This window comes from Hyperolius riggenbachi, chromosome 12 (genome assembly GCF_040937935.1).
Source record: "Hyperolius riggenbachi isolate aHypRig1 chromosome 12, aHypRig1.pri, whole genome shotgun sequence".
In the NCBI taxonomy this organism is placed as follows: Eukaryota; Metazoa; Chordata; class Amphibia; order Anura; family Hyperoliidae; genus Hyperolius; species Hyperolius riggenbachi.
This window is the reverse complement of record NC_090657.1, coordinates 20,953,993-20,977,188: the sequence shown is the minus strand read 5'-3', so window position 1 is coordinate 20,977,188 and position 23,196 is coordinate 20,953,993. Positions and strand designations below refer to the sequence as shown.

The window sequence follows — 23,196 nt, the reverse complement described above, 5'->3', positions numbered from 1 at the left end:
CTGCATCCTCATCAGTCCCTGTGTCCCTGCATCCTCATCAGTCCCTGTGTCCCTGCATCCTCATCAGTCCCTGTGTCCCTGCATCCTCATCAGTCCCTGTGTCCCTGCATCCTCATCAGTCCCTGTGTCCCTGCATCCTCATCAGTCCCTGTGTCCCTGCATCCTCATCAGTCCCTGTGTCCTCATCAGTCCCTGTGTCCCTGCATCCTCATCAGTCCCTGTGTCCCCTGCATCCTCATCAGTCCCTGTGTCCCCTGCATCCTCATCAGTCCCTGTGTCCCCTGCATCCTCATCAGTCCCTGTGTCCCTGCATCCTCATCAGTCCCTGTGTCCCTGCATCCTCATCAGTCCCTGTGTCCCTGCATCCTCATCAGTCCCTGTGTCCCTGCATCCTCATCAGTCCCTGTGTCCCTGCATCCTCATCAGTCCCTGTGTCCCTGCATCCTCATCAGTCCCTGTGTCCCTGCATCCTCATCAGTCCCTGTGTCCCTGCATCCTCCTCAGTCCCTGTATCCTCATCAGTCCCTGTGTCCCTGCATCCTCATCAGTCCCTGTGTCCCTGCATCCTCATCAGTCCCTGTGTCCCTGCATCCTCATCAGTCCCTGTGTCCCTGCATCCTCATCAGTCCCTGTGTCCCTGCATCCTCATCAGTCCCTGTGTCCCTGCATCCTCATCAGTCCCTGTGTCCCTGCATCCTCATCAGTCCCTGTGTCCCTGCATCCTCATCAGTCCCGGTGTCCCTGCATCCTCATCAGTCCCGGTGTCCCTGCATCCTCATCAGTCCCTGTGTCCCTGCATCCTCATCAGTCCCTGTGTCCCTGCATCCTCATCAGTCCCTGTGTCCCTGCATCCTCATCAGTCCCTGTGTCCCTGCATCCTCATCAGTCCCTGTGTCCCTGCATCCTCATCAGTCCCTGTGTCCCTGCATCCTCATCAGTCCCTGTGTCCCTGCATCCTCCTCAGTCCCTGTGTCCCTGCATCCTCCTCAGTCCCTGTGTCCCTGCATCCTCATCAGTCCCTGTGTCCCTGCATCCTCCTCAGTCCCTGTGTCCCTGCATCCTTATCAGTCCCTGTGTCCCTGCATCCTTATCAGTCCCTGTGTCCCTGCATCCTTATCAGTCCCTGTGTCCCTGCATCCTCATCAGTCCCTGTGTCCCTGCATCCTCCTCAGTCCCTGTGTCCCTGCATCCTCATCAGTCCCTGTGTCCCTGCATCCTCATCAGTCCCTGTGTCCCTGCATCCTCATCAGTCCCTGTGTCCCTGCATCCTCATCAGTCCCTGTGTCCCTGCATCCTCATCAGTCCCTGTGTCCTCATCAGTCCCTGTGTCCCTGCATCTCAGTCCCTGTGTCCCCTGCATCCTCATCAGTCCCTGTGTCCCCTGCATCCTCATCAGTCCCTGTGTCCCCTGCATCCTCATCAGTCCCTGTGTCCCTGCATCCTCATCAGTCCCTGTGTCCCTGCATCCTCATCAGTCCCTGTTTCCCTGCATCCTCATCAGTCCCTGTGTCCCTGCATCCTCATCAGTCCCTGTGTCCCTGCATCTTCATCAGTCCCTATGTCCCTGCATCCTCATCAGTCCCTGTGTCCCTGCATCCTCATCAGTCCCGGTGTCCCTGCATCCTCATCAGTCCCTGTGTCCCTGCATCCTCATCAGTCCCTGTGTCCCCTGCATCTTCATCAGTCCCTGTGTCCCTGCATCCTCATCAGTCCCTGTGTCCCTGCATCCTCATCAGTCCCTGTGTCCCTGCATCCTCATCAGTCGCTGTGTCCCTGCATCCTCATCAGTCCCTGTGTCCCTGCATCCTCATCAGTCGCTGTGTCCCTGCATCCTCATCAGTCCCTGTGTCCCTGCATCCTCCTCAGTCCCCTGTGTCCCTGCATCCTCCTCAGTCCCTGTGTCCCTGCATCCTCATCAGTCCCTGTGTCCCTGCATCCTCATCAGTCCCTGTGTCCCTGCATCCTCATCAGTCCCTGTGTCCTCATCAGTCCCTGTGTCCCTGCATCCTCATCAGTCCCTGTGTCCCTGCATCCTCATCAGTCCCTGTGTCCCTGCATCCTCATCAGTCCCTGTGTCCCTGCATCCTCATCAGTCCCTGTGTCCCTGCATCCTCATCAGTCCCTGTGTCCCTGCATCCTCATCAGTCCCTGTGTCCCTGCATCCTCATCAGTCCCTGTGTCCCTGCATCCTCATCAGTCCCTGTGTCCCTGCATCCTCCTCAGTCCCTGTATCCTCATCAGTCCCTGTGTCCCTGTATCCTCATCAGTCCCTGTGTCCCTGCATCCTCATCAGTCCCTGTGTCCCTGCATCCTCATCAGTCCCTGTGTCCCTGCATCCTCATCAGTCCCTGTGTCCCTGCATCCTCATCAGTCCCTGTGTCCCTGCATCTTCATCAGTCCCTGTGTCCCTGCATCCTCATCAGTCCCTGTGTCCCTGCATCCTCATCAGTCCCTGTGTCCCTGCATCCTCATCAGTCCCTGTGTCCCTGCATCCTCATCAGTCCCTGTGTCCCTGCATCCTCATCAGTCCCTGTGTCCCTGCATCCTCATCAGTCCCGGTGTCCCTGCATCCTCATCAGTCCCGGTGTCCCTGCATCCTCATCAGTCCCGGTGTCCCTGCATCCTCATCAGTCCCTGTGTCCCCTGCATCTTCATCAGTCCCTGTGCCCCTGCATCCTCATCAGTCCCTGTGCCCCTGCATCCTCATCAGTCCCTGTGCCCCTGCATCCTCATCAGTCCCTGTGCCCCTGCATCCTCATCAGTCCCTGTGCCCCTGCATCCTCATCAGTCCCTGTGCCCCTGCATCCTCATCAGTCCCTGTGCCCCTGCATCCTCATCAGTCCCTGTGTCCCTGCATCCTCATCAGTCCCTGTGTCCCTGCATCCTCATCAGTCCCTGTGTCCCTGCATCCTCATCAGTCCCTGTGTCCCTGCATCCTCATCAGTCCCTGTGTCCCTGCATCCTCATCAGTCCCTGTGTCCCTGCATACTCATCAGTCCCTGTGTCCCTGCATCCTCATCAGTCCCTGTGTCCCTGCATCCTCATCAGTCCCTGTGTCCCTGCATCCTCATCAGTCCCTGTGTCCCTGCATCCTCATCAGTCCCTGTGTCCCTGCATCCTCATCAGTCCCTGTGTCCCTGCATCCTCATCAGTCCCTGTGTCCCTGCATCCTCATCAGTCCCTGTGTCCCTGCATCCTCATCAGTCCCTGTGTCCCTGCATCCTCATCAGTCCCTGCGTCCTCATCAGTCCCTGTGTCCCTGCATCCTCATCAGTCCCTGTGTCCCCTGCATCCTCATCAGTCCCTGTGTCCCCTGCATCCTCATCAGTCCCTGTGTCCCCTGCATCCTCATCAGTCCCTGTGTCCCCTGCATCCTCATCAGTCCCTGTGTCCCCTGCATCCTCATCAGTCCCTGTGTCCCTGCATCCTCATCAGTCCCTGTGTCCCTGCATCCTCATCAGTCCCTGTGTCCCTGCATCCTCATCAGTCCCTGTTTCCCTGCATCCTCATCAGTCCCTGTGTCCCTGCATCCTCATCAGTCCCTGTGTCCCTGCATCTTCATCAGTCCCTGTGTCCCTGCATCCTCATCAGTCCCTGTGTCCCTGCATCCTCATCAGTCCCTGTGTCCCTGCATCCTCATCAGTCCCTGTTTCCCTGCATCCTCATCAGTCCCTGTGTCCCTGCATCCTCATCAGTCCCTGTGTCCCTGCATCTTCATCAGTCCCTGTGTCCCTGCATCCTCAGTCCCTGTGTCCCTGCATCCTCATCAGTCCCTGTGTCCCTGCATCCTCATCAGTCCCTGTGTCTGTGCCTTTGTTGCCAGTGCGCATGCGCGGCAAGCGGGCGGTTGTTGGACAGTACAGGAGGACTGGGTGGGCGTGAGGGTGCATACACGTCCTGCACATACGCGTCACACCCGTGCTTGCTCATGCGCGCTAATCGTGCGGACATTGCTGCTTGGGTGGTTGTGGTGTGAGGGGCGTAGAGGCTAAGCCCTAGCGCCAGTTTTTAAATGGGCGGGCTTAGTCCTAGTTCATTTATAGATTATTTAGTCAGTGTTTGACCATTGTAAAATCTTTCCTTTCCCTGATTTACATTCTGACATTTATCGCAGGTTTCGACAACTTTAGTCCTTTCATGTGTAGAATGTTTGTTTCTCAGATTTCCGAAACCGGTGCATATAACGCCTGGTCTCTCAGAATCCTCTGGGAGAAGAATTATATATATAGCTAAACAGCCTAGGCTAAGCATCACTGGGGGGCGGTGCTACATTCGTTACGCAGCAATACATAAAGGAAGTGCTTCTGATGCTGAAACCAGGAAAATTGCTGGAAAAGTGTGTATCCTGATTGATAGCATTCTACTATGTGTCACTCACTACAGTGCCTCTTCAGCATGCAGAACCCCTAAACACGGACCCTGCTGATGACTGATTGTCACTGTTTTTTAACACATGCAACAATTTCTCATTTGTAGTGGATTGCATGTTTATCAGTGCTTAGTGAACGATCCTACCTCTTTTCTAAATCCAAGATAGATGAACCAAGACCTTGCATAGTGCATAGACACTAGTGGTGCTACATGATGTTGTCTTTGCTGTTAAAATCAAAACCAGAAATGAGTTCATAAAAGGATCTATAACAAGTGAAGTATAAATATATTATGAAGCAATAGGGCTGGAGGGAGGTTGGCACACGCATAGCTTGTGAGGTGTTGTGGCTGGGTGAACATAGACAGGTGGGCAGCTCATGAGGCATTGCGGTTGGGTGAGTATGGATACATGGACATATTAGTCCGGGAGAACGTGGACACATGGTCATAGTAAAAGGCAATGGGGTTCGGTAAATGTGGATATACTGGGAGGTGATGAGGCTGGGTAAATGTGGACATAGTGTGAGAAACTGGTTGGGTGAATGTGAAAACGTGGATATAAGGTGAGGCAATGCGGGTGGGTGAATGTGGACACGTGGATATAATGTGAGGCAATGCAGATGGGTGAATGTGGACACGTGGATATAATGTGAGGCAATGCAGGTGGGTGAATGTGGACACGCGGATATAATGTGAGGCAATGCGGGTGGGTGAATGTGGACACGTGGATGTAATGTGAGGCAATGCGGGTGGGTGAATGTGGACACGTGGATATAATGTGAGGCAATGCGGGTGGGTGAATGTGGACACGTGGACATAATGTGAGGCAATGCGGGTGGGTGAATGTTGACACGTGGATATAATGTGAGGCAATGCGGATGGGTGAATGTGGACACGTGGATATAATGTGAGGCAATGCGGATGGGTGAATGTGGACACGTGGATATAATGTGAGGCAATGCAGATGGGTGAATGTGGACACGTGGATATAATGTGAGGCAATGCAGATGGGTGAATGTGGACACGTGGATATAATGTGAGGCAATGCAGGTGGGTGAATGTGGACACCTGGATATAATGTGAGGCAATGCGGGTGGGTGAATGTTGACACGTGGATATAATGTGAGGCAATGCGGGTGGGTGAATGTGGACACGTGGATATAATGTGAGGCAATGCAGATGGGTGAATGTGGACACGTGGATATAATGTGAGGCAATGCAGGTGGGTGAATGTGGACACCTGGATATAATGTGAGGCAATGCGGATGGGTGAATGTTGACACGTGGATATAATGTGAGGCAATGCGGGTGGGTGAATGTGGACACGTGGATATAATGTGAGGCAATGCAGATGGGTGAATGTGGACACGTGGATGTAATGTGAGGCAATGCGGGTGGGTGAATGTGGACACGTGGATATAATGTGAGGCAATGCGGGTGAGTGAATGTGGACACGTGGATATAATGTGAGGCAATGCGGGTGGGTGAATGTGGACACCTGGATATAATGTGAGGCAATGCAGGTGGGTGAATGTGGACACCTGGATATAATGTGAGGCAATGCAGATGGGTGAATGTGGACACGTGGATATAATGTGAGGCAATGCAGGTGGGTGAATGTGGACACCTGGATATAATGTGAGGCAATGCAGATGGGTGAATGTGGACACGTGGATATAATGTGAGGCAATGCAGATTGGTGAATGTGGACACGTGGATATAATGTGAGGCAATGCGGGTGGGTGAATGTGGACACCTGGATATAATGTGAGGCAATGCAGATGGGTGAATGTGGACACGTGGATATAATGTGAGGCAATGCAGATGGGTGAATGTGGACACGTGGATATAATGTGAGGCAATGCAGATGGGTGAATGTGGACACGTGGATATAATGTGAGGCAATGCGGGTGGGTGAATGTTGACACGTGGATATAATGTGAGGCAATGCAGATGGGTGAATGTGGACACATGGATATAATGTGAGGCAATGCGGGTGGGTGAATGTGGACACGTGGATATAATGTGAGGCAATGCGGATGGGTGAATGTGGACACGCGGATATAATGTGAGGCAATGCGGGTGGGTGAATGTGGACACGCGGATATAATGTGAGGCAATGCAGATGGGTGAATGTGGACACGTGGATATAATGTGAGGCAATGCGGATGGGTGAATGTGGACACGCGGATATAATGTGAGGCAATGCGGGTGGGTGAATGTGGACACGTGGATATAATGTGAGGCAATGCGGGTGGGTGAATGTGGACACGTGGATATAATGTGAGGCAATGCGGATGGGTGAATGTGGACACGCGGATATAATGTGAGGCAATGCGGGTGGGTGAATGTGGACACGCGGATATAATGTGAGGCAATGCAGATGGGTGAATGTGGACACGTGGATATAATGTGAGGCAATGCGGATGGGTGAATGTGGACACGCAGATATAATGTGAGGCAATGCGGGTGGGTGAATGTGGACACGTGGATTTAATGTGAGGCAATGCGTAGTCGTGGAATACAGGCCCAGCGATTCCGCTTACAGAGGAGCCTTGGAGCTCCCCGGCAGGCAGATCCCTCTGAAGTGGAAGAATCTTATGTAGTATAAAAGAGTATAAAACAATATTTATGTTATCCAGCAATGAGGAATGTACAGGGAAGACATTTCAGAGGCCAGTGATGTTCTTCCACAGGCTGTCACCCTAGGGGTCTGTGTGTAATGTAAGGCAATGCTCAGCTGTTCTCTGTGTCTGTCTGAGGTCTCCTCACAGGCCTGCCCCAGCCTTTATATTTCTCTTTTATGTGTTTCTCCACACAGTGAGGGCTATGAGGATCCCTTCATGAATCAGTAACACACTGGCTGCTTGCTTATAACATTACAGTACCTGCGAGTCTCTTGTTCTCCACCAATCCCCTGCTCCCTTCCTGCTCTTTACTACCTTCTCTGGACACTTCGAATTCTTCTCCTGCGCTGCACCTGCACTTAGGAGAACTCTCCCTTAAGACACCCGAGGTGAAAATAAACTATTGCATTTATCCTTCTCCTCCTTGAAATGACTTTTTTATCCATCCCACAGTTTTATTTTATATTTATATCTACTTTTTAAGTTTTTACGGTTTCATTGTTTCTGCACAAAGACACATTCATTGAAGTATCCCAGAGCTAAAATCGATGAACTATTGACCCTTTTTATCTCTTTCCTGCTCTCAGAAGCCATTTTCTGCAAGGAAAATGTTCTATGTTTTTAATTCCTAATCAGTGAAGATTACACCGACCCAGTCCCAACTAGACAGAACGGTCACTTAAATACCTGATGTTTAACCCTTTCAGGCAGAGAAAGAAAAAAAGCGACACCTCATCGATATTAGTGAGCTGGCACTGTACATACGCATGTCTATCTCCTCATGTCACCTCGGGTATCCTTTAATCTTATATGATGGTATTTAGGCACCACTCATACCACGATCAAGAAACCATTGTATTTGCGCAATGACAAGGTTACTGACAGTCTAAAACGCTCAACGCTCAAAGGATATCTACAAAGTGTCATTAATGATTTATTCTTTCCCAGAGCCCTTGGACAGTGTTCCCATTGAAACTGGGGTAGTGAAAGTGATTTGTGTGACCAAAAAAATCATTCCATTCGTTTTTTGAATGCTTACACTGCAGAAGGTGTGATAATATGTGATGCAGCCGTTTCAGATACATTTCATTTAGAAAAGACAGTCATGTGACTCAGATTGCTCCAGAAAGCATGTTGCTGGCAGCAGTGGAGTGGGTGTTACCCAGTCAGAGAGCAGCTCCACCTCCTTCCTCCCTGTGCTGCTGGGAGACTATCTCTTTGTGGCCTGCACTGCAGTTTAGCAGATCCTTAATATAACACCGTGCTGGCCACAGAGTTACTCCCTTAGCAGAGGAAGGTGGTGCCTCGTCAGGTCAGGTGATCTGTGCAGACATGGAGAGACTGGCAGCTGCCCCTTCCTAGCATCTCTCTGAATACTGCATGTGTAGATGGTGACAGCTCAGGAGGAGTGTGAACAGCTCACCCTCTAATAAAATTGAACTCTTGTTTCAGTAGCAAATGAAGCTATGAGACTCGGCCAGTCAGGTAAATTAAAGAGGAAATATAGTCCAAATAACGTAATGAATAAAATAGCTTTTTCCCCCCCTAACAATATTCATTTATAAAGTATTTAGTCAGTGATTGCCCATTGTAAAAATTTTCCTCTCCCTAATTTACTTTTTGAAATGTATCATAGCCGGCAACATCTTTACTGGCAAGGTGCATCACTGTGGAATGTTCATTTACTGACAGTTCCAAAGCCAGTACAAATTATAGCTGATCTCCCAGAATGCTTGGAAGGGGGGTGGAATCAACATCCATACCTCAGTGGGATAGCGGGGCTATACACCAGTATACGGCAATACCGTATATAGCGAAAGGAAGGGTTTCTGATGCTGAAACCAGGATACTTAACGTAAAGTGGCTATCCTGAATAATTTACTGTATTCTACTATATGTTGTTAGAGTTTCCCCTTTAAATGTATTTGTCACTAGAGTGCCTCTTTAATCAGGCCTGCGATATGCTTTCCTCCAGTGTTTAGCTTTCAGCCTCCTGTGCTAGGCAGTACTGAGCTGGTTTCTTTCTGTTTACTCTGAGAAGTTGTAGAAGGTTGGCCTCAGTTGCCTGGCATAGCTGCCCATGTCCAGCTGGTGCAGGGAAGTGTGTGACGTCTGCAGAGGATATGCCTGTTTACTCCTGGAAGCGGCCAGCTGCTATTGTTTGCCCAGGAAGCAGCCATTATCCAGGGTCAGGTGCAGCGGCTGCTATTATCTTATACCCCTGATTGATTTACTGGGCCTCTTGTCTTTTATTAAGGCCCGTCAGACATCAAACAAGCCCAGGGCCATAAAAGTGACCGTTTGATGAAGTCGGCTAATCTCTGCAGCCAGGAACTCTGCACTAAGGGCCCTTTTCCACCTGCAATCGCTAGCGTTCACGCTGAACGCTAGCGATTGCTGAATCGCAAAACCGGCGATTCCCCCGACGTTTGCGGCCGCGATTTTGCTATGCTATGCACTGCATAGCAAAATCGCGGCAATTATCGCTCCGCCGCGCGTTCGCGTTCCCCGCAAAAACGAATCGCGGTAGTGGAAATGACCTACCGCGATTCCCATGTTAAAAAGCAAACCGTAGCGATTGTAAAATCGCTAGCGGTTTGCGTTTTTGCGATTCAGCATCGCAAACGCCGCTAGTGGAAAAGGGCCCTAAATGACTTTCCAAGGCCAGGAAACACCTGCACAAGGCCTGATAGCTGCCAGGCCAGTTCACAGAAGCCTATGGGCAGCGCATGTGCCAGGAGACAGCCAGAGCTGTGCTACCCCAAAGTCTCTAGAAATAGAGAAGGTCACTGAGTATTATTATTATTGATGATTAACCTCCGTGCTGTGCACAGTACAGTACAAATATTAGTGGACAGCACTTTTGCCTTACAGCAACAAGTCCCAAGTGCAACTCTCAGCCAGGATACTATCTGTAAGGAGTTTGTCTGTTCTCTCTGTGTTTACATGGGGTTTCCCCGAGCACATCAGTTTCCTTTCACATCCCAAAATATATTGGTAATTATAATTCTGGTTGCTTGAGAGACAATGTTGAAAATAAGGCCTAACTAATAACAGTACTATACCTCACACACTATACTAACCATAAACTCTGTTTTGATGCTGGAATTCAATCATTAAAAACAAATAAAGCCAAAGGACAGACTTAACTTACTGTAACAGAGGTTTATTACTGTATAAAGAGGTGTAGATTTATACATCCTGCAAGGCCAGGATTTTTATTCTGGTTGCTTGAGAATTCTGGATAACGGGGGTATTGTAGTTCATTCCGGTGAAATATCGGTAATCTTTATGTATATTTGACTATGACCTAACCTTATCCTTAAACTAGTCCTCCCTCTCTATGTCTAACACTAACTGATCCTCCCTGGCGCTGCCTAACCCTAAAAGCCCCCTGGTGGTATCTTATCCTAACTGATCCTCCCTGGCGCTGCCTAACCCTAAAAGCCCCCTGGTGGTATCTTATCCTAACTGATCCTCCCTGGCGCTGCCTAACCCTAAAAGCCCCCTGGTGGTGTCTAACCCTAACTGATCCTCCCTGGTGCTGCCTAACCCTAAAAGCCCCCTGGTGGTATCTTATCCTAACTGATCCTCCCTGGCGCTGCCTAACCCTAAAAGCCCCCTGGTGGTATCTAACCCTAACTGATCCTCCCTGGTGCTGCCTAACCCTAAAAGCCCCCTGGTGGTATCTAACCCTAACTGATCCTCCCTGGTGCTGCCTAACCCTAAAAGCCCCCTGGTGGTATCTAACCCTAACTGATCCTCCCTGGTGCTGCCTAACCCTAAAAGCCCCCTGGTGGTATCTAACCCTAACTGATCCTTCCTGGTGCTGCCTAACCCTAAAAGCCCCCTGGTGGTATCTAACCCTAACTGATCCTCCCTGGCGCTGCCTAACCCTAAAAGCCCCCTGGTGGTATCTAACCCTAACTGATCCTCCCTGGCGCTGCCTAACCCTAAAAGCCCCCTGGTGGTATCTAACCCTAACTGATCCTTCCTGGTGCTGCCTAACCCTAAAAGCCCCCTGGTGGTATCTAACCCTAACTGACCCTCCCTGGTGCTGCCTAACCCTAAAAGCCCCCTGGTGGTATCTAACCCTAACTGATCCTCCCTGGTGCTGCCTAACCCTGAAAGCCCCCTGGTGGTATCTAACCCTAACTGACCCTCCCTGGCGCTGGCTAACCCTAAAAGCCCCCTGGTGGTGTCTAACACTAAAGACCCATACACACGCTCAACAGAAGTGCCTGATTGTCGTCCGACTTTAGTCCATTTCAGTCTGTTCGACGACAATCAGGCGTGTGTACGCGTGCAAATGACTTGACGAGCAACTGATAACAGGCATTGTGCCCGATCCAAATGTAGGATCTATGTTGGCCTACGGTTGTCTGATATTGTGCAGTCGGTCTGTGTGTACAAGTCTTTTGAGCGACTGACAAATGACTTGTACTTGTTTTCAATGTGTAGGCCGTCGTTCCGCTATTGTGCGCAGTATATAAATGAGTCGTTTATCCATCTGGACGAGTGGACATACAGGTCGTGCGGTACATCAGGTCGTTTGGTTCTTCGTGTCGTGCGGGTGGTTGTTTGCATGTTGTGCGCTTGTTGAACATGTGTATGTAGCTTAAGGTTCACCCCTGGCACTGCCTGACCCTAGGGAACCCCCGGGGGGTACCTAATCTTAAGTAGTTAACCACTAAAGGTAGCCATACACTGGTCGATATGCCATCAGATTTGACCAACAGATACATCCCTCTCTGATCGTATGGCTGCCTTTACTGCAAACAGATTGTGAATCGATTTCAGCCTGAAACCGATCACAATCTGCTGAGCTGCCGCTGTCGCCCCCCGAGCCCCCGCATACATTACCTGAAGCCTGGTCCCAGGCATCTTCTCCGCATCACCTCCTGGCTCCCGGCGGGCATCTTCTCCGCATCAGCTTCCACATCCCGGCAACCAGCATAACTTTCTGTCACTCCAGTGACAGCCGAAGTTCAAATAGAGCGCCCTTGTCTGTCAGCGCCGCTCCCCCGCCTCCTCCGCATCATGGCTACCCGCCCGTGTCCCTTCCCTCCCGCTGATAGGAGGGAAGTAACGCGGGCGGGTAGCGGGGGAGCGGCGCTGACTGACAGCGCTTAGGTAAACATTGTGCTGGCGACACGCTGCGTGTCGCCAGCACTGCGGGGGATATAGCGGCGCGCAGGGGGAACATGGAGGCACACCATGGGGCAACGGAGGCTGGTGTTAGTGTGCACAACCAGCCTCTGTGCCCCAGTAACATAATTAAATACCACTTCGGGTTCTCTTTAAGGACCAGAGCAATTTCATATTTCAGCGCTCCTCCCTTTCATTCGCCAATAACTGAATCTACTTATCACAACAAAACAATTTATTTGGAAACAAAGATGTATTTTTTTCATTTTTGCGTCACTAATTACAAGCTTATATAAGCAAAATATAACAGTAATATACCCTCACGACATAAAACTTCAGTCCCTAAGGTAACTATTTAATTTTATTTTGGAACTATGGGAGTGTGGGGAAGATGAGGGGTTAATTTTAATGTGAAATGTACTGTATGTATTAATGTGTAATGTAATGTGTTCGGGTGTGATTTACTTTTTGACCACTTGATGTCCTCTTACTGCTCTGGGTATTGAATAGTACACAGAGGAAGTAACACTTGGACGTGTTACTTTAGTTATTACAAGGACGGCAGGCATCTCATTGATGCTGGCGATCATTGACACGGGGACTTAGATCAATGAATGGGAAATGCGTTCCTATTCACTGTTTTTCCTACTAACGTATGGCACTAAGAACGCGTGCAGCGGCGAGAGCGCACAGACAAATACCTACGTCCCTGAGACGTCAGATGAAGTCCTGCAGGGTGTAGATATACTGCACAATGTGCAGCAACTAGTTAAACTCTCGCTCCACGCATAATACTAAGGTCCCCCCACCAATCTGCCAGCATCTAACGTTCTCCCCAATCCACCCCTATCAAATATTTTCCATGCCGCCGGACTTCAGACCGCTATTTGTAGTCCCAGGTTGCATAGCAGGTGGCCCAGCGAAGCTAGTTTATGGGTGCCCAAATTACTGCTAATAGCCGCTAACTGTGCTATTAACATTGCCGCCTATGGCATCCCTATTTGTTTTTTTTTCCGCTTTTTTACCTTTTCTGGTCACTTACAGCCCCGTAATCTTAACCTGTAAAGTGATAAAAAAGGATCACAGTCTAGTTCTATGTAGGATTGTGACTGTACATACAGTCGTTTATCTCATCATGTTACGTGTCACTTCAGGTACTTGTTACAGTGATTGAATCTTCCTGTTATCGATCAGGACTGCCCGTGTGTGTGGCAGCCTGAAGTCCTCTTGTTCCTTCTCAGAGGTGTAGAATAAATCAGCATCTTCTCACCCCGAGCAGAAGCCGATGTGAATATGTATGCGGTGCTGTTTCCTCCAGCGCCTCCAGGGAGACCTCCTCCTCCTCGGACGGCGAGTTATTGAGGCACCTTGGAAGTAGCTGGAGATGAATGGCTGATCTGCGCCTGTTGTTTGATGGCGGCACTGTTTCTTGTTGTTCATCCGGAATGATAACCGCTCAAGCCGCTTTCATCCTCCATCTGAATATTTCATGTATGCCGCCTCACCGCATTGTTTCATCTTATTTTCTTCACTTTCACAGCACATCTCATTAGCACAGAGCGGCGAAATGTGACAGGGCATCCTTAGAAGGCAGAACGTCCCGTATAAAGTGTCTCGGCCTGCAGGGGGAATGCGGCTTCTCTGAGTCTGTACAGGAAGCAGCTGCTGTGATGTGCGTGTTATCTGTAAATGAACACCATCCACATCTGAGGCTGGCCATACACTGACAGACATCTTGCAGGGAGAGCCGCATGAGACGACTTTGGCCCAAAGTCATCAGCTGAGTTCTGGGACCAGAAGCAGATTCTTACTGATGTGAGCAGCGTGAGGTAGCTGTTCCCTTCTCCTTGGAGAGAAATGCAAGGACTGATGCCTATTTGTGTCAGTAGGGGGCAGGCTTCTAGCTTGACCAGCCCGTTTCATAAATAACATGCCAGTGTTTGTGATAAGGAGATGGATACAGGCTGCTTGGTTAGCCTCCGGAAGCACATGATCCTATGAAGAGGAACAAAATGAACCTAGAGGACCTTGACTTAGAGCACTGCATAGTACATTATTGCTTTCTCGTATCATATGAAACTGCATAGCTTCCCCTTGTCTGAAATGCAACATGTATGCATCACTTGGTTAAAGCCATGTTATTGTTGTTTTTTTTGTTTTTGTTTCTACAAACCAGGGTCACTGGTGGTTCTGGGTCCGCATAACATCACTGGGTACCCCAATATATCAATACCAATCCGAGTTGCATAAAGTATAGTGCCATACAACCCCATATCTAGTGTTTCTGGTACTGCATAACATCACTGGGTAACCCCATATCGCTACCAATCCAAGCCTCACGACTTATAGTACCACACAAATCCATAGTTGATGTTTTTGGGTATTAGTTACATAGTTACATACATAGTTACATAGTTATTTTGGTTGAAAAAAGACATACGTCCATCGAGTTCAACCAGTACAAAGTACAACACCAGCCTGCTCCCTCACATATCCCTGTTGATCCAGAGGAAGGCGAAAAAACCCTTACAAGGCGTGGTCCAATTAGCCCCAAAAGGGAAAAATTCCTTCCCGACTCCAGATGGCAATCAGATAAAATCCCTGGATCAACATCATTAGGCATGACCTAGTAATTGTAGCCATGGATGTCTTTCAATGCAAGGAAAGCATCTAAGCCCTCAACTGAGTACACCAAATTGCTACCCTCGGGGCTCAGACACACTAAGTGCTTTTCTGAGAGCTTTTTTAAAAAACACTCCCATTGACTTTCATTTAAATCGTGGTTGTGGTAAAATTGCGCAATTTTACTGCAGTTGTAATGAAAGTCAATGGGAGCATTTTTTTGAAAAGCTCTCAGAAAGCCTTTCCTCTCCATGCCTAACACTAACGTTCCCTCTCCATGCCTAACACTAGCCTCTCCTCTCTGTCTCTAACACTAGCCTCCCCTCCCTGTCTCCAATACTAGCCTCCCCTCCCTGTCCCTAACACTAACTTCCCCTCTCTGTCCCTAACACTAGCCTCCCCTCTCTGTCTCTAACACTAGCCTCCCCTCCCTGTCTCCAATACTAGCCTCCCCTCCCTGTCCCTAACACTAACTTCCCCTCTCTGTCCCTAACACTAGCCTCCCCTCTCTGTCTCTAACACTAGCCTCCTCTCTGTCTCTAACACTAGGCTCTCCTCTCTGTCCCTAACACTGTCCTCTCCTCTCTGTCTCCTAACACTAGCTTCCCATCCCTGTCTCTTAACACTAGCCTCTCCTCTCCATGCCTAACACTAACGTCCCGTCTTCATGGCTAACACTAGCCTCTCCTCTCTGTCTCTAACACTAGCCTCTCCTCTGTCTCTAACACTAGCTTCCCCTCCCTGTCCCCAACACTAACCTCCCCTCTCCATGCCTAACACTAGCCTCCCCTCTCTGTCTCTTAACACTAGCCTCCCCTCTCTGTCTCTTAACACTAGCCTCCCCTCTCTGTCTCTTAACACTAGCCTCCCCTCTCTGTCTCATAACACTAGCCTCCCCTCCCTGTCTCTTAACACTAGTAAAGCTATACAGATATACAGGATATACAAGTGCAGCACAGATAGTGCTCAGTCGTGCAGAACAACTTGTACAGTGGGGATGAGAAAGCCAGTAGATGGCAAGATACAATAGAAGAGAGACCTCTGACCATGCCAGAATATAATGTGAGGGAACCAAGTGCATGTTGTGTTGCACTCTGGGCTTCCTGTACTATGGGAAAGGAAGCTGGGATCAGTAGTTCTGGTTGGATCCTGGCAAGGTATCTCGAGGGAACAGATGATTTAAATTAATTTCTGCAGGAGGCAGCCGAGAGTGGCATCCCTGTGCAAGAATCTGTTTGTTTTATCTTGCATTTATTGATGTTTTTTTATTGACGTGACAGGTACATGATCTGCAGAAGAAGATGGAGGATGAGCGAGACATAGCGCAGAAGAAGATTGCGAAACTGAACCAACTCCTACAGTAAGTTGTGGGTGTATAATGGGAAAGTTTTTGCATACATTATGCGTGTGTGTGTGTGTGTGTGTGTGTGTGTGTGTGTGTGTGTGTGTGTGTGTGTGTGTAAATTATGCATGTGCAGTGTGTGTGTACAATGTGAAAGTATGTGTACAATGTTAGTGTATGCATAAATTAGGCATGTGCAGTGTGCTTGTGTGTGTGTATAAATCATGCATGTGCAGTGCGTGTGTATACATAGTGTGTATAAGTTATGCAGTGTGTATAAGTTAAGTGTGTGTATAGATGGATACATTGTGTGTGTGTGTGTGTATAGGGGTTTGTCTTTATGTAAAAACACACACATATTGTGTCAACATACAGTATATATATTTTGTGTACACACACACACACACACACACACACACACACACACACACACACACACACACACACACACACCAGTGGCAGACACAGCCAGCAGTGGGCCCCTGTGCAAAATTGCAATTGTGGGCCCCCTACAGAACCTGCGACGCTAAAAAATGGGCGTGGCAATGACCAGATGAGGGCGGAGCTAACTAACAACGCGAACCCGGGGTGAGGGTTTATTTCCTTTTAAACAATACTAGTTGCCTGGCGGCCCTGCTGATCTATTTGGCTGCAGTAATAAACTGAATTACACCAGCAACAAGCATGCAGCTAATCTTCTCAGTTCTGACAATATTGTCAGAAACCCCTGACCTGCTGCATGCTTGTTCAGGGTCTATGGTTGAAAGAATAAGAGGCAGAGGACCAGCACGGCAGCCAGGCAACTGGTATTGCTTAAAAGGAGAGAAATATGGCAGCCTCAAGATTATTCTCACCTCAGGTTCCCTTGAAAAGTGCAACGCAAAGACAGTGGGCCCAAGTTTTGGTGACCCTTTCCCCAGAAAATTCACATAATTGTGCAGGTTTTCTCAAGAAAATACACATCATGTTGGCAGATATGCCCAAAAAATACATGCAATCATGTCGGCAGATATGCCCATAAAATACATGCAATCATGTCGGCAGATATGCCCATAAAATACGTGCAATCATGTCGGCAGATATACCCAGAAAATACGTGCAATCATGTCGGCAGATATGACCAGAAAATACGTGCAATCAAGTCAGCAGATATGCCCAGAAAATACGTGCAATCAAGTCGGCAGATATGCCCAGGAAATACGTGCAATCATGTCGGCAGATATGCCCAGAAAATACGTGCAATCATGTCGGCAGATATGCCCAGAAAATACGTGCAATCAAGTCGGCAGATATGCCCAGAAAATGCGTGCAATCATGTCGGCAGATGTGCCCAGAAAATACATGCAATCATGTCGGCAGATTTGCGCAGAAAATACATGCAATCATGTCGGCAGATTTGCGCAGAAAATACATGCAATCATGAGGCAGACCTGCCCAGAACATACACTTGCTAATATAAATAAAAAAACAAAAGCATTTACTCACCTGCAGCAGCAGACCTCCTGTCCCAGCCTCCATCCGGCGCGCAGCTCCCATGGGTGGTTGGGTGGATAGGTAGCCTGGTGGGTGAGTGGGTGGGTGGGAAGGCAGCCTGGTGGGTGGGTTGGTAACTAGACCGGTAGGTAGGTAGCCTGGTGGGTGGGTGGGTAGGTAGGTATGTAGCCGGGTGGGTGGGTAGGTAGGTAGGTAGGCAGCCTGGTGGGTGGGTAGCCGGGTGGGTGGGTAGGTAGCCTGGTGGGTGGGTTGGTAACTAGCCCGGTAAGTAGCCGGGTGGGTGGTTAGGTAGGTAGCCGGGTGGGTAGGTAGCCGGGTGGGTAGGTAGCCGGGTGGGTGGTTATGTAGTCGGGTGGGTGGTTAGGTAGTCGGGTGGGTAGATAGGTATTAAGCCTGGTGGGTGGGTAGGTAGCCGGGTGGGTAGGTAGGAAGCCTGGTGGGTGGGTAGGAAGCCTGGTGGGTGGGTAGGTAGCCGGGTGGGTAGGTAGGTAGGAAGCCTGGTGGGTGGTTAGGTAGTCGGGTGGGTAGGTAGGTAGGTAGCCGGGTGGGTAGGTAGGAAGCCTGGTGGGTGGGTAGGTAGCCGGGTAAGTAGGTGGTTAGGTAGCCGGGTGGGTAGGTAGGTAGGAAGCCTGGTGGGTGGTTAGGTAGTCGGGTAGGTAGGTAGGAAGCCTGGTGGGTGGGTAGGTAGCCGGGTGGGTAGGCAGGTAGCAGGGTGGGTGGGTAGCTATCCGGGTGGGGGGCCCGACTCCTATCCTCACTCCCTCCCTTCCTCACCTCCCGGGGGGCCCCCCTCCCGATATGCGCGGTGGGAGAGCGGCAAATAGAGGAAGTCTCCGGGGCTCCAGGCAGGCGCTAGAGGCTCAGCCGCTTGGTCTCCAATATGTCTCCAACTCTGTATACTGCTCGCTACTTCCTGGTTTAGTAGTGAGCAGTATAAAGAGTTGGAGACATATTGGAGACCAAGCGGCTGAGCCTCTAGCGCCTGCCTGGAGCCCCGGAGACATCCTCTATTTGTCGCTCTCCCGCCGTGCATACCGGGAGGGGGGCCTCCGAGGTGAGGGAGGGAGGATAGGAGTCGGGGCCCCCCAGGGGAAAAAAAAAATAAAATATATATATATATATATATATATATATATATACTTAATGGGCCCCTGAAGCAACGGAACTTCAGGGGCCCTCGTGCGGCAGCACGGCCGTATGTCCGCTACTGATACTATACTGTGTGTGTGTATGTGTATATATATATATATATATATATATATATATATATATATATATATATATATATATATATATATATATATATATATATATATATATATATATATATATATATATATACACATACACAGTATAGTGGCCATGCATGTGTGTATTATTATGTATCTGCCTTAGGTGCAGTATTGTTACCAGCTTAAGTTTAAAATGTTCTGACCATCACATGACACTGTATTAACCGGTTCAGCACCGCAGTCCGAAAATCTCATGCATCCGAGCTGGTTCACCTCCCATTCATTCGCCTATAACTTTATTGCTACTTATCACAATGAATTAATCTATATCTTGTCTTTTCCACCACTAATTAGGCTTTCTTTGGGTAGTACATTTTGCTAAGAATTATTTTTTTCTAAATCTATTTTAACAGGAAGATTAAGAAAGAAATGAAAAAAATTCATTATTTCTCAGTTTTTGGCCATTATAGTTTGAAATTAATATACGCTACCGTAATTAAAACTCATGTATTTTATTTGCCCATCTGTCCCGATTATTACACCGTTTAAACAATGTCCCTATCACAATTTATGGTGCCGATATTTCATTTAGAAATAAAGGTGCATTTTTTCAATTTGCGTCCATCACTATTTATAAGCTTATAATTTTAAATAATATAACAACATATTCACTTGACATGCATATTTAAAAAGTTCAGACCCTTGGGTAACTATTTATGTTGTTTTTGTTTTGTTTTTATTGTATTTTTTTTTTTTTAATAAAAAAAAGTGTATGTGGGTAATTTTTGGTGTGGGAGGGAAACTGCTAATTTTAAATGTATAATATATTTTTTTTTTAATTAAAAATGTATGTGGGTGCAGTTTACTATTTATTATTTTTACAGTGGAAAAAGTCCTGGATGCGAACGATCTCACATCCAGAAACTAAAATGCTGGGGAGAAGTTTCCTGGGGGCAGAAAAACCGCGCTCTCTGGAGAGAAAGCGTCGGTATTTCTGCAGGGAAGTTAGATCGGTGAAGGGGAATTATATTCCCATTCACTGATCGGGGGGCTAACGGCGGGAAGCGGGAGCGCGCGCAGGGGCGCGCCCGATCGCGTGCACCAGCCGGCGTCAGCAGCAGTGCCTATCTGGACGAGGAAGCTCGTCCAGATAGGCCGAACTGGTTAAGGTACATACACACGTCTGATTTTTCCAAACGACCGGTCGTTTGGACGGCAAAATGGATGTGTGTACAAATGATCGTTCGGCTGATAAGGCTGATTTTGACGTATCCGCCAAGTGGATCCGTCAAAACCAGACTTATCAGCAGAACGATCGTTTGTACACACGCCTGATTTGACGTCCAAACAACCGGAAAAATCAGACGTGTGTATGTACCTTTATTGACATAATACTTTTCCTACACGATTGGTTAACTGGTTCTCGTTCCACGTTTTTTTACACCTTAAAGTTCCTGACATTTTTGACACTTTAGCTGTGTCGTTTTGATACAGCAGTAACTTTTTAATTACCGTATTTTTGGGCATATAAGACGCACTTTTTCTTCCCCAAAATGGGGGAGGGGGGGGGAATTGGTTGCGTCTTATATGCCAAATGCACAAAAAAAAAATGTTCCAGAGTGCGCAGGGAAGTGCTTACCCATCTTGCCGCCATGCTCCTCTTCCCCTCGCTTCAGCCACGATCCTCTTCACCTCCTCAGACGCAGTTCTCGGATGCCACCTCCGCCGCCAGGTCCTCCGCTCCTGTGAAGGAGGAAAAAGAAAAGCATTAGTGGCATTGTCCCCCTCTCCTGCCGCGATCCGCTCGGCGCTGCCACTCATGGAAATCCGCCCCCTCTGCCGCTACACGCCGGGTGTTCCATCCTCCTGTCCTCCTACTTCCTGTTTACATCACGTGCAGCAGCGTCATGCGTAGCCCTAGCCACGTTGCACTAAGCTAAGAGGAGCATGGTGGCAGGAACAGGTGTAGTTTTATTATTATTTATTGTATTTATAAAGTAGTAGTAGCAGCAGCAGGCAGCAGCAGCAGCACTATTGCAGTGGTTTGTTGTCTTAGTGTAGTGAAGTGTATTCATGTTTTGTGGTAGTGTAGTGTGTTGTATTGCTGTGTAGCTTAGTTGTTAGGGCAGCAGGGATTGGTGTAGTGTAGATAGAGTAGCTTTGAGGCAGCTTTAGGGGATAAAAGGTCCATAAGACACCCCTGCAGTGTAGACGCACCTAAGTTTAGCTTATTTTTTTCCTTATTTTTGCACTCTAAACCAAGGTGCGTCTTATATGACGAAAAATGCGGTATCTATGCCATCTTAGGGATACATATCTTGTTTTTTTCAGTACAATCTAGGCTTTCTTTGGGTAATATATTTCTCCTAAAACTATTTTCTTTTATAGTCCATTTATAGGGAAAAATTAGGCGTGAATGCAGAAAACAAACATTTTTTTCATTTTTCACCCTTCCTAATTTTCGCATCACACGTCCCACAGTTATTAAACATTTACAAATAAATTATTTGGCCCTTCCCGATTAAAATGATACCCCATTTTACTTTTAGCTGAGCATGTGGCGGACCGTTATCCCCAGTCTGCGCGTCTGTGGCGATCAAATGCGTTCTCTAGGGCGACAGTTCAGGGGGCAAGAGTGCTGTATAAATGCATCGCTAGGCAATGGCAGAGCGTTACATGGCTACAGTTACATCGCTACTGGCGGCAGTCATTAAACGTTTATAAACAGGTTTAGGTATTGTAGGGGTTAATAATGGGTTAAAAGGCTAGGTTTGGGTTAAAATTAATGGGGAATTAAAAAAAAATATTTTTTATTTTATTGGGACTATGTCACTTTAATTTTTTTTCTTTACTTTTACAGCTCCCCCCCCCCCCCTTACTTTATTGAATGATTGTTGCTAGCTAACAACTATAATCATTCACTTGACCATTCACGTGTCTGTGCACGAGCGTGCACGACAGACAGGGGGAATTAATACAGGACGTAGATTCTATGTCCTAGAACACACAGGGGGGGCTAATTAGGATGTAGAATCTACGTCCTGAAACTTTAATCAGTTAAAGGATACCCGAAGTGACATGTGACATGATGAGATAGACATGTGTATGTACAGTGCCTAGCAGACAAATAACTAGGCTGTGTTTCTTTTTATCTTTCTCTGCCTGAAAGAGTTAAACATCAGGTATGTAAGTGGCTGACTCAGTCCTGACTCAGACAGGAAGTGACTACAGTGTGACCCTCACTGATAAGAAATTCCCCTTTTTTACCTCTTTCTTGCTCTCAGAAGCCATTTTCTGCTAGCAAAGTGGTTTATAGTTGGAATTTCTTATCAGTGAGGGTCACACTGTAGTCACTTCCTGTCAGAACTGAGTCAGCCACTTACATACCTGATATTTAACGCTTTCAGGGAGAGAAAGAAAAAAAAGGAACACAGCCTAGTTATTAGTGTTCTAGGCACTGTACATACACATGTGTATCTCATCATGTCACATGTCACTTCGGGTATCCTTTAATCTTTGTTGTTCCTAATGGCTGTGCCCAGACCAATGTATTGGGCAATGAGTGCTATAAAGACACAGCGCTTGACTATAGCCGATCAGCTGGTGCTGTTTCTATGGAGAGAGGAGGAGAGATGGTGGTGTAGTGTGCAATGCAGCAGCTTCTGTTGGGCATTGTAAGGAGGGGAACAATGTGTTTGTCTGTTGGTGTCACTCAAGCTGCCCATACATGGTACAATTTTTTTTATTTTTTTTCGACTAGATAATTTAGATTGATCATTCCGTTAGATCGCGTATAAAGATTTTTCCAACATGTCTGATCGGCTTTTTATAGACAAAAACGGATAATTGTTCTTTTTTCTAGATCGAAAAGAAAGATTATTTTTTAACTTTCATTCAATTTGATCATTTTGGTAGAAATAAATGGGAAAATCGAATGTTTTTATTGTACCGTGTATGGGTACCATTAGAGATTTGGCTTGCCTGTGGGACACTTGTACAACCCCTAGATTTTCAGGTGAGACTGTCCTGTACCATCATCCTGCCTGATTCCTATGCTGCTTGTGTATGAGGCTTCAGCCTGCTACACACCATGCAATTCTCACGTCAGATCCTATTCAGCTATGCTCAGATCTGACATTGATTGGAAGTAGAAGAAAAGCTAATGTGCACAAATATGCAATTTTTTTTTTTTCAAATTACAATCAGTTTTCCTATAATTTTCCAGATTGCAGATCAATTGAAAAGTAATGGAAAGCACATACACGCGGAACGATAGCCAGTATTTTGCTTGATATTTTCCAGCATTTCAGATGTGGAGAACAGTGTTGCTTGCGAATTTTCGCCCAAGTCATTTTCGCAT

The 23,196-nt window shown here is 47.9% G+C and overlaps 1 protein-coding gene and 1 long non-coding RNA gene across 9 annotated transcripts in view; one reads left to right on the top strand and one right to left on the bottom strand.

Annotated features, from left to right (window-relative positions):
* The window catches only part of CEP112 (centrosomal protein 112), a 447,202-nt gene that overhangs the window by 163,470 nt on the left and 260,536 nt on the right, over positions 1-23,196 (top strand). For all 8 annotated transcript variants that reach the window (XM_068264055.1, XM_068264054.1, XM_068264058.1 and 5 more), the window contains exon 17: positions 16,049-16,128. In XM_068264055.1, coding sequence (XP_068120156.1) covers positions 16,049-16,128 — 80 coding nt within the window. The remainder of the gene's footprint in view (positions 1-16,048; positions 16,129-23,196) is intronic.
* The window catches only part of LOC137542267 (uncharacterized), a 109,592-nt gene that overhangs the window by 71,395 nt on the left and 15,001 nt on the right, over positions 1-23,196 (bottom strand). The window contains exon 2 of the long non-coding RNA XR_011025389.1: positions 20,476-20,579. This is a non-coding gene — a long non-coding RNA (uncharacterized lncRNA). The remainder of the gene's footprint in view (positions 1-20,475; positions 20,580-23,196) is intronic.